The following is a 12208-nucleotide window of genomic DNA, read 5'->3' on the forward strand; positions in this document are numbered from 1 at the left end:
AGGGAGGAGAAATAGCATTAACCTTATATAGAGCTGTAAAGATTCTCAAAGCTGTAGTGAGAATCAAATGAGATTGTCCATACAAAGTGCTTAGCACAATGCCTAGCACACAAACCCTCAATAAATGACTCTCTTGTTGTTGTTGTTATTGTTATTATCACTCCTACTGTAACTATCGCTAATTCTATTACTGCCTCTACAATTCTGGTGGCCTAAAGACAGTGTTAGTGCTGCTTCCCAGAGTGCTTGCGGCACTGCCCAGGGAGTGGCCAGAGCAATGGGAGAATCTGGCAGAACAGGTTTTTTCAAAGCAGTGGAAAATAAATCAAAGGTGATAACCCAAACCTGGAAAAAGAATGTGCTCCTTTGTGTGTTTACCGGTTGTAAAAGAATCCTATGCTGAAATAAATCAGAAGCAACATGGCTGAATCGCTCTGGTATGTGATTTTCCTGACCCAAGAGGATAGATAGTGGCAACTTTGAGTTTTTGCTGAATGTGGTGATGGCTGACATTGTTCTATGACGATGACGTTGTCTACACCGGTGAGTAGACAAGATTAGGAGTCAGCGAATCATGCAGAGACAGTAAAGATGGGAGTTGGGGGAAGCGTCATTCCCAGGTACAAAGTATGCCCCGCCCCTTGTTACAAATTGCTCCTCGCTGAATGTGAAGTCTCAGGGGACTTGGTTAGAATTCTTGGTTGAAAGTAACAGAAGCCCAATTTATATTAGCTTAAGCAAAAAGGGAAATTCATTATAAGATTCCATAGTGTATTAAAGTAAACAAGGAGAAAGGCAGAGCTGACCTAGGATTTGAAACAGGTCTCAAAATGCCATCAAAACATGTGTCTCTCCTCTCTGCTTCATTCTGCTTTCTTTATTCAGACTTATTAAATACTTCCTCTATGGCTCTGCTTGAGATAATGAAACAACAGCTCACAAGTTTTGTAAAATCACTATACAGCCGTCCAAAGAGAGCCTGGTCTCACTTTTTCCAAATCCAGAATTCTCATGGAAAGGAAGGACTGATTGGCCCAATTTGGGTCAGGTTCCTTTCTCTGATTACCAGTCAGCAATGGTGAAATGTTAAACCTGTTATACCAACATGGCACATCCGCCATAACTATATACTCCCTGTGAGTGGGCAAAACCACAGATAAGGGATGAGTGAAACGGGTATTGATGAGCTAGATGACAAGACGCATATTATTCACATTTGGTCCTATGCTGCATCATGGCCATTCCCAGATTCCTCGTCATTTTACCTGAGATCTAGAATGTCTCTGTGCTCACTGCTCCTGGCTTCTTTGTGCTAAGGAGACCCTACCCTAAACAAGCTAATTCCAGCATCATAGAGTGGAAACAACAGAGGCTTTAGAACCAAACAGACGCTTCATTAAAGCCCAGGTCTACTACGTACTAGCTATGTGACCCTGGGCGAGTTACTTAGCTTCTCTGAGCCTTGATTTCCTTATCTATAAAAAAAGGATAATAATGCCTGTCTAATGGGGTTGCTGTGCAGATTAAGGGAAATAAAGTAACCATATTTAAAGCACTTGGCATATAATATATACTCAATTACATTAATTTCCTTTTCTTAATTAGGCTCCCTAGAAATGTTCAAGAGGGTGAGGGAGTGGCAAAAAGGGGAAAGAGAAGAAAGGAGAATTTTCTATCTGGGAAGTATCTTTCTGCCCCAGGTATTTTACAATTATCCTGAGCAAACATTAAATAATTTGAGTGAGTCATAAGCACGGGGAAAGCCACATTTTAAGAGATACAGTCTCTCACTTTAGAGACAAATCAACAAGGACCTGCAGACCAGCGATAAATGTTTTATGTTTCTTATTAATTTATTGGTGTTGCTGTATCTCCCTTAAGCCTTACTCTATAAATTTTAAGGTTTGTAAAGTACAATCTGATTGCTGAATTAGTGAATGAAGTACTTTAACACTCATGAAATATTTAAACATGTTGCTTGTTTAGAAACACGCTCCCCTTTCAGAATGTAGCAAGGCATACTTTTTCTACCAACTATTGTTGATGGAGTTGTGACTACAGCAAGCACCTCCTAAACTTCTACGTGCACTATCTCGTGTCTTCCTAGGAGTTAAGTGCTATTGTCCCCATTCTCTGGATTAGGAAATTGAGGTTCAGACAAGTGAATTATCAAGGTCACACAGTGCACAAAATTGGGATTTGAGTTTGGCTTAGTCTTCTCCCAGAGCCTGAGCTCTTAACAACTGCGCAGTACTGCCTCTCAACACCTTGGTTTTGGTTACAAAATTTGGAGACAGGCAACAGAAGAAATGAATCCCCAGGAAAATCTGTGCGCAGAGTGTCTCATTTGGTAAAAGATAATCTCATGGTTTTGTGCATCCACACGATGTTGCTACGTGGGCCTAAATGCAAAGCAGTGGAATTATAGGAAGACAAATAGGTGAACAATAAATAGAATATATTCTTGGACCTGAGAACTATTCTAATTACTTATGTAGAAAATAATAGTGATGAAGGGGTTGAATCCATGAAAGAAGGAGAATCAAAGATGGCGGAGTGGTGGTGACGGCCTGAATCTGCGCTCCCGGGAAGGAAGGCATCGATCCGGACCTGCCACAACGCTAGAAGACCGCTCCCACACAGGAACAGCGGTGTGAATCCACGGAGAATCAGCGTGGGACAAACAGAGCGAGTGAGGTCTGAGGTGAACGAAAATTGGGAACGCGGGACAGACACTAGCCAGCGGAGCGCGGGTCGGATACACCCGCCCCCAGCCGGGGCGGGTGCAGCCTCTCGGGAAAGCGGCTTGTCCTCCTCATTGACCGCCGCTCCCAATTGAATAGAGCCCTGACCCAGGCCAGCGCAGAATCACTGAGGGATACGTGGCGCATTGCAGACAGGAGGCTTTTTTGAGAAATTACCTTAGAACCTGGGGGATCTCAGCTGAGACAGCGCTTGGCGAGGAGGGACGGATCTGCCCCAGGGCAGAAAAACACAAAAGACTCCCGGACAGCAAATAGCGTTGTACCCCGTGCTGCCTTTTTCGGCAGTTCTCCAGCCGGTCACCCCCGGTGCGTGTCCTTGCTGGCCAGCCCCTGGGCAGTGGCGGTCTCTGCCTGCCGGGGAGCCGGTCCCCTCCAGCCCTGGAGCTTGGCAGGCGCCATCTTGAAAGCGAGAGCGAAACGGCTTGGGAGCCAAAAAGTGCCCAGCGGCTCTTTCTGCCGGTGCTGCCTTTTTCGGCGGTTCTCCAGCCGGTCACCCCCGGTGCGTGTCCTTGCTGGCCAGCCCCTGGGCAGTGGCGGTCTCTGCCTGCCGGGGAGCCGGTCCCCTCCAGCCCCGGAGCTCGGCAGGCGCCATCTTGAAAGCGAAGGCAAAACCGCTCGGGAGCCAAAAAGTGCCCAGCGGCTCTTTCTACCCGTGCTGCCTTTTCCGGCGGTTCTCCAGCCGGTGACCCCCTGGTGCGCGTCCTTGCTCGCCAGCCCCTGGGCAGTGGCGGTCTCCGCCTGCCGGGGAGCCGGCCCCCTCCAGCCCCGGAGCTCGGCAGGCGCCATCTTGAAAGCGAAGGCAAAACCGCTCGGGAGCCAAAAAGTGCCCAGCGGCTCTCTCTGCCCGGCGCCCTCCGCTGGTCTCTGAACCAACGCCAGGAGTACGGGATATGCCGGGGCCGCGCTCGGGGTGAAGGGGCAGAGCTGCGCTAAGGCAAAAAAAAAAAAAAAACAACACGAACAAGAAGAATAGGCTCGCCGAACTGTATATTTTATTCTTGGTAAATTTCTTCTGGGTTTTGTTTGTTTGTGTTTGTGTTTGTTTTTGTTTTTTGGGGTTTTTTTCTTTTTTTTTCTTTCCTTTTCTTTTCTTTTTCTTTTTTTTTCCGGCGGCGGACAGCCTCGGCGGGCACCTTTGCCCTCTGGGCCTCTGGCTGCCGCGCCTTTTTGAGCGCGGAGGTTGGATCCCCACCACCCTCGGAGCTGTGCGGGCGCGCAGACGTCATCTTGAAATCCACTGCGAAACCGCCCGGGACCCAGCCGGGCGGGCGTGAAGGGGCGGAGCTGCGCTAAGGCGTAAAAACAAAAACATCTAATGGCCGCTCCGGACCCAGCCGAGCGGAAGTGAAGGGGCGGAGCTGTGCTAAGGCGTAAAACAAACAAACAAACAAAAAAAAACATTGAGTCGCTGAATTATATACTTCAGATTTGTGTATCTTTCTGCCTTGCGGTGTGGTGAAGTGCTATGTAGTTTGTTTTTGTTCATTTTTGTTGGCGTTTTTGGTGTTTTTTGGTTTGGCTTTTTGCGTTTTTCTTTTTTTTTTTTTTTTTTTCTTTTTTTTTTTTTTTTCTTTTTCTTTCTTTCTTTTTCTTCTTTTTTTTCTTTTCTCTTTCGTTTTCTCCTCTTTCTTTGCTTTCTTTCCTTCTCTTTTTTCTTTTTTTTTTTTTTTTTTTTTTTTTTTTTTTCTTTTCTCTTCTCTTTCTCCTCTCTTCTCGCCTTCAAACTGGGGACTCACGGTGAGCTTCGGAACGGGCCAGGTCCCTGGCTCTGGTACATACCGGATCCTGAGTAGTCACCCCCAGGGCCGGAGATCTGCGGGCACGCAATTGCCACTATAGAGCCCACAGCCAAGTCACTGCGGAGCAATAGGGTACCAAGAGGCTCCCTGGACGGCCCTCTCCCCTGGTCCACGGACCTTATATAGGATCCCTGCCCAAGTGTAAACACTGAATACTTCTCCAGAAGCGAGAGTGTGGAACCTGATCCCTGGGGACATTGGGCCAAGACAGACTTTTGCCCGTGGGAGCTACAGCAACTCCCCCTCTTGCCAAAAGAAGCAACATACCTAGACTGTTTCACAGCCTAAGAATAGAGCACAAAGAGTCCTGTTAACCAGACTAAACCTATAAGTAAAGATCCAACGACAAATCTAGATGGGAAGGGCCCAGCGAAAAAACACAGAGAGCAAAAAGAATCAAATGGAAAGCTCATCCCCAAAGAGAAATACCAGCTCCCAACCATTTGACACAAACCAGACTCAAAACACCAACATGTCACAGGAAGAATTCCAATTATGGATTATAAACAAGCTGAATAATATACAAGAATCAATGGATAAACAACACAAGGAAAACACAAAAAAAATACAGGATTTGGAGGAAAAATTCACTAAAGAAATTGAAATATTGAAGAAAAACCAAACTGAACTCCTAGAAGTGAAGAATTCACTCAGAGAGCTACAAAACACTGTGGAAAGTCTCAAGAGCAGGGTAGATCAAACAGAGGAAAGAATCTCAGAAATTGAAGATAACTCCTTCCAACTAAATAAGTCAGTCACAGAGATAGATCGAAAAAGTAAGAGAAATGATCTGAGTCTTCAACAAATGTGGGATTATGTGAAGAAACCTAACTTGAGAGTTATTGGCATTCCTGAGGGTGAAGAAGATAACAAGCAAGGGTTGGACAAGCTATTTGAAGACATAATCGAGGAAAATTTTCCAGGCCTTGCCAATACTCTAGACATACAGATTCAAGAAGCTCAAAGGACCCCTGGGAGATTCATAGCAAATAGGAAAACACCACGCCACGTAGTCATCAGGCTGACCAAAATATCCACTAAAGAGTCACTTCTCCGAGCTGTAAGGAGAAAGAAACAAGTAACTTACAAAGGAAAACCCATCAGAATTACGCCAGATTTCTCAGCTGAAACCTTACAAGCAAGAAGAGGTTGGGGCCCCATTTTCACGCTTCTGAAACAGAATAATGCCCAGCCTAGAATCTTGTACCCAGCTAAGCTAAGTTTTCTATACGAAGGAGAAATCAAGACATTCTCAGATAAACAAAGGTTGAGGGAATTCACCAAGACAAGACCAGCCCTCCAAGAAGTACTCAAAAGAGAATTATACACGGATCAGCACAAGAAAGATCCACGAATGTAAAACTACTCAAGAGCTAAAGATCAAATTCCAGATACCACACTGGCCCAGGAGAGAAAACATCACAATGAAGTTCTACCCAACAAGCTGAACAAAAAACTGTCTCACTTATCAGTTTTCTCAATAAATGTGAATGGCTTGAACTCCCCGCTCAAGAGACATAGACTGGCCCAATGGATAAAAAAATACAATCCAAGTATCTGCTGTCTTCAAGAAACTCACCTAACCTGCAAAGATGCATTTAGACTGAAAATAAAAGGATGGAAATCGATATTTCAAGCAAATGGTAACCAAAAGAAAGCTGGTGTGGCAATCTTAATTTCCAATAACTTAGCCTTCAAACCAACAAAAATAATAAAAGACAAAGATGGCTACTACATACTGATTAAAGGCACAATTCATCAAGAAGCCATGACTATACTCAATATATATGCACCCAACCTAGGTGCACCTAGATTCATAAAGCAAACCCTACTAGATCTCAACCAAATGATAGATAACAATACTGTAATAGCTGGAGACTTTAACACCCCACTGACAGTACAGGACAGATCCTCTAAACAGAAAATAAACAAAGACATAATGGACCTAAATAGAATGCTAGAACAAATGGGCATGGCTGACATCTATAGGACATTCTACCCAAAGTCCACAGAATATACATTCTTCTCATCAGCTCACGGGACATTCTCTAAGATTGACCATGTCCTAGGACATAAATCATGTCTTCAAAAATTCAAAAAAATAGAAATTATACCATGCATCTTCTCAGATCACAGCGGAATAAAAGTAACAATGATCACAAACAGAAACCCTCACTCTTACTCAAAGTCATGGAAGCTAAATAACCTTCTCCTGAATAATTATTCTATAAAAGAAGAAATCAAGATGGAAATCAAAAATTTCTTTGAATTAAATGACAATGGAGATACAACTTATCAAAATCTATGGGATGCAGCTAAAGCAGTCCTGAGAGGAAAATTCATATCCATAAATGCCTATATCAAAAAGACAGAAAACATGCAAATAGACAACCTAACGAATAGACTCAAAGAGCTGGAGAAAGAAGAACAGAACGATCCCAAACCCAGCAGAAGGCGAGAAATTACTAAGATCAAATCAGAACTAAATGAAAAGGACAACAAAGAAACTATAAGGGAAATTAACAAAACAAAAAGTTGGTTCTTTGAAAAGATAAACAAAATAGACACACCTCTGGCTAGACTAACCAAGAGCACAAAAGTAAAATCTCTAATAACCTCCATTAGGAACATGAAAGGAGAAATCACAACCGATGCTACAGAGATACAAGATATCATCTATGAATTCTACAAAAATCTTTATGCACACAAACTGGAGAACGTGGAGGAAATGGACAAATTTTTAGAAACACATAGTCTTCCCAGGCTCAACCAGGAAGAAATAGAGTACCTGAACAGACCAATATCAAGAACTGAAATCGAAACAGCAATAAAAAACCTTCCCAAAAAGAAAAGCCCTGGTCCAGATGGGTTCACACCTGAATTTTACCATACATACAAAGAAGAACTGGTGCCCATCCTACATAAACTATTCTCCAATATTGAGAAGGATGGAGTTCTCCCTAACACGTTCTACCAAGCCAATATAACATTAATACCAAAACCTGGAAAGGACACAACAAAAATAGAGAACTACAGACCAATTTCCCTCATGAATATAGATGCAAAAATTTTCAATAAAATACTAGCAAATCGAATCCAAGTACTTATCAAAAAAATAATCCACCACGACCAAGTGGGCTTCATCCCCGAGATGCAGGGGTGGTTCAACATACGTAAATCTATAAATGTAATTCACCACATAAATAGAAGCAAAAACAAAAACCATATGATACTCTCATTAGATGCAGAAAAAGCATTTGACAAAATTCAACACCCTTTTATGATAAAAACGCTTAACAAAATAGGCATTGATGGAACCTACCTAAAAATGATACAAGCCATATATGACAAACCCACAGCCAACATCATACTGAATGGGGAAAAACTGAAAGCACTCCCACTTAGAACTGGAACCAGACAGGGCTGCCCATTGTCTCCATTACTTTTCAACATAGTATTGGAAGTCCTTGCGAGAGCTATCAGGCAAGAGAGCAGAATCAAGGGAGTCCAAATAGGGAAGGAAGAGATCAAACTCTCACTTTTTGCTGATGATATGATGTTATATCTGGAAAACCCCCAGGATTCAACCAAGAGACTCCTGGAATTGATTAACGAATACAGCAAAGTCTCAGGCTACAAAATTAATATACACAAATCAGAGGCATTTATATATGCCAATAACAGTCAATCGGAAAACCAAATTAAAGACTCAATACCCTTCAAAATAGCAACAAAGAAAATAAAATATCTAGGTATATATCTAACTAAAGAGGTAAAGGACCTCTATAAGGAAAACTATGAAACACTGAGAAAAGAAATAGCAGAACTTGCAAATAGATGGAAAAATATACCATGCTCGTGGATCGGAAGAATCAACATTGTTAAAATGTCTATACTACCCAAAGTGATCTACAGATTCAATGCAATCCCTATTAAATTACCAACATCATTCTTTACAGACATAGAGAAAATAATTATACACTTTGTATGGAACCAAAGAAGACCCCGTATAGCAAAAGCAATTTTAAGCAACAAAAACAAAATGGGAGGTATTAATTTGCCAGACCTCAAACTATACTACAAGGCCGTGGTTCTTAAAACAGCCTGGTATTGGCACAAGTGCAGGGACACAGACCAGTGGAACACAACAGAAAATCCAAATATAGAACCATCCTCATATAGTCACCTAATTTTCGACAAAGCGGGAAAGAATATACTCTGGGGACAAGAATCCCTATTCAACAAATGGTGCTGGGAGAATTGGTTAGCCACTTGTAGAAGACTGAAACAGGACCCACAGCTTTCACCTCTCACAAAAATCAAATCACGGTGGATAACAGACTTAAACCTTAGGCGTGATACAATCAGAATTCTAGAAGAAAATGTAGGAAAGACTCTTACAGACATTGGCCTAGGCAAACAATTTATGAAGAAGACCCCCAAGGCAATCACAGCAGCAACAAAAATAAATCAATGGGACATGATTAAATTAAAAAGCTTCTGCACAGCCAAAGAAACAGTCCAGAGAATAAACAGACCACCTACAGAATGGGAAAAAATTTTTGCATACTACACATCAGATAAAGGACTGATAACAAGAATCTATTTAGAACTCAGGAAAATCAGCAAGAAAAAATCAAGCAACCCTATCAAAAAGTGGGCAAAGGACATGAATAGAAATTTTTCAAAAGAAGATATAAAAATGGCTAACAAACATATGAAAAAGTGTTCAACATCTCTAATCATCAGGGAAATGCAAATCAAAACCACAATGGGATATCACTTAACCCCAGTGAGAATGGCCTTTATCAAAAAAACCCAAAACAACACATGTTGGCGTGGGTGTGGAGAGACAGGAACACTAATACACTGCTGGTGGGACTGCAAACTAGTGCAACCTCTGTGGAAAGCATTATGGAGGTATCTTAAACAGATTCAAGTAGACCTGCCATTTGACCCAGCAATCCCATTACTGGGCATATACCCAAAGGAAAAAAGGTCATTCTGTAACAAAGGCACGTGTACCCAAATGTTTATAGCAGCACAATTCACAATAGCAAAGATGTGGAAACAACCCAAATGCCCATCAATACATGATTGGATTAGTAAACTGTGGTATATGTATACCATGGAATACTACTCAGCTATAAGGAATGATGAAGATACAACATCTCTATGGTTCTCCTGGAGAGAGTTGGAACCCATTATATTAAGTGAAGTATCCCAAGAATGGAAAAACAAGCATCACATGTACTCACCAGAAAATTGGTTTCCTTGATCATCACCTAAATACAAACCTGGGAACGACACCAATTGGACATCAGACTGAGGTGGGGGGTGGGGGAGGGGATGGGGGTATGCCTACACAATGAGTGCATTGCGCACCGTTTGGGGAGTGGTAACACTTGAAGGTGCTGACTCGGGAAAGGGGGGGTGGGGGAAAAAAATATGAAACTATTGTTTTTAACTTGCAAAAAAAAAAAAAAAAAAAAAAAAAAAAAAAAATCCATGAAAGAAGAAAATGGAAATTTTGACCCAACCTTAGACTTGTCAGTGTTTCCTATTTTGGTCAAAATTGTGTGCGCTCCGATCACCTGTAGCTGCGTGGAATTGTGTGTGCATGCGTGTGGAATACTTTGGCCTAGTTCAGAAAACAACAATGCCTTAGTGATCAATCTAGGTATTGTGAATAACCCCTTATGATATTTGAAGGATTCTTTATCCATTGACCTATGTGCCAGTCATGGGAACTACTGTGATTTCTAAACTAATCGATCTGCTCCTCCAGAAACATTTTATTTTGTTCTTCTTGTCCTATTGTGAGTTTTGTTATATTTCAAACTGTGCTTCATTTGTGCTTTTTTTTTTTTAATGCATCTTGTGTGTAAACGGAGGAAACATTTAAGTATTATATCACTTTTGATTAGAAGCACAGCCAAATTAATATATCATATTTTTCTTTTTTATTCCCCTCTGTCTTTCAGCTCCAGGGTTCCCTAAAAAGAAAACAGGTAGTTAACCTGTCTCCTGCCAACAGCAAGAGGCCCAATGGCTTTGTCGACAATTCGTTCCTGGATATCAAAAGAATTCGTGTCGGGGAGAATCTGTCTGTAGGACAAGGTGGCCTCCAAGTAAATAATGGACAAAGTCAAATTATGTCGGGGACCTTGCCTATGAGCCAAGCACCCCTGAGAAAGACTAACACTCTGCCACCCCACACACATTCTCCTGGCAATGGTATATTTAACATGGGCTTAAAGGAGGTGAAGAAGGAGCCAGGAGAGACTGTGTCTTGCAGTAAGCACATGGATGGCCAAATGACCCAGGAGAGTATGTTTTCTAATAGGTACGGAGATGACTCTGGAGAGCAACTGATGGATCCGGAGCTGCAGGAACTGTTCAATGAACTGACCAACATATCTGTGCCTCCCATGAGTGACCTTGAACTGGAGAACATGATCAATGCCACCATAAAGCAGGATGACCCATTTAGCATTGACCTGGGTCAGCAAAGCCAGAGGAGTACTCCCAGGCCCTCCTTGCCCATGGAGAAAATAGCGATCAAAAGTGAATTCTCTCCAGGCCTGACTCAGGGCCCCTCAGGCTCTCCTCAGTTGAGGCCCCCATCAGCTGGCCCTGCATTCTCCATGGCCAGCTCTGCCCTTTCCACTTCGTCCCCCATCCCTTCAGTCCCTCAGAGCCAAGCTCAGCCTCAGACAGCCTCAGGAGCAAGCCGGGCCCTGCCGAGCTGGCAGGAGGTGTCCCATGCCCAGCAGCTCAAACAGATAGCTGCCAATCGGCAGCAGCACGCCCGGCTGCAGCAGCACCAGCAGCAGCACCAGCCCACCAACTGGTCAGCCTTGCCCTCTTCTGCCGGCCCATCCCCCGGTCCGTTTGGGCAGGAGAAAATCCCCAGCCCTTCTTTTGGTCAGCAGCCATTCAGCCCACAGAGCTCCCCCATGCCTGGGGTAGCTGGCGGTGGCAGCCAGACGAAAGTCATGTCTAACTACATGTACAAGGCCAGCCCCTCGGCCCAGGGTGGGCACCTGGATGTGCTCATGCAGCAAAAGCCTCAGGATCTCAGTCGAAGTTTTATTAACAACCCGCACCCGGCCATGGAGCCCCGTCATGGCAACACCAAGCCTTTGTTCCATTTTAACTCAGATCAAGCAAGCCAGCAGATGCCTTCAGTTTTATCCTCCCAAAATAAGCCTTCTCTCCTGCACTACACCCAACAGCAGCAGCAACAGCAGCAGCAGCAGCAGCAGCAGCAACAACAACAACAACAACAACAGCAGCAACAACAGCAGCAGAGCTCAATTTCAGCTCAACAACAACAGCAGCAGCAGCAACAGCAACAACAGCAGCAGCAGCAGCAGCAACAACAACAACAGCAGCAGCAGCAGCAACAACAGCAACAGCCACCATCCCAGCCCACCCAACCCCTATCAAGCCAGTCTTTACTGAGGTCCCCCTTGCCGCTTCAGCAAAAGATCCTGCTTCAGCAAATGCAGAATCAGCCCATCACAAGACTGGGGTATCAAGTCTCCCAACAACACAGACAGGTAAGGCTATGCTACTCCAAACAGAGTTCCCAGACAACACTTAGCTTGGTCCTTATGCTTTGGTTACCATTATGTTCGT

At 43.5% G+C, this 12208-nt stretch overlaps 1 protein-coding gene across 1 annotated transcript in view; it reads left to right on the forward strand.

The window, feature by feature from the left end:
• The window catches only part of MAML2 (mastermind like transcriptional coactivator 2), a 341550-nt gene that overhangs the window by 224988 nt on the left and 104354 nt on the right, over positions 1-12208 (forward strand). Inside the window, exon 2 of the mRNA XM_069469038.1 lies at positions 10549-12129. Within this exon, the coding sequence (XP_069325139.1) occupies positions 10549-12129 (1581 nt within the window). The remainder of the gene's footprint in view (positions 1-10548; positions 12130-12208) is intronic.

This window comes from Eulemur rufifrons, chromosome 6 (assembly GCF_041146395.1).
Source record: "Eulemur rufifrons isolate Redbay chromosome 6, OSU_ERuf_1, whole genome shotgun sequence".
NCBI lineage: Eukaryota > Metazoa > Chordata > Mammalia > Primates > Lemuridae > Eulemur > Eulemur rufifrons.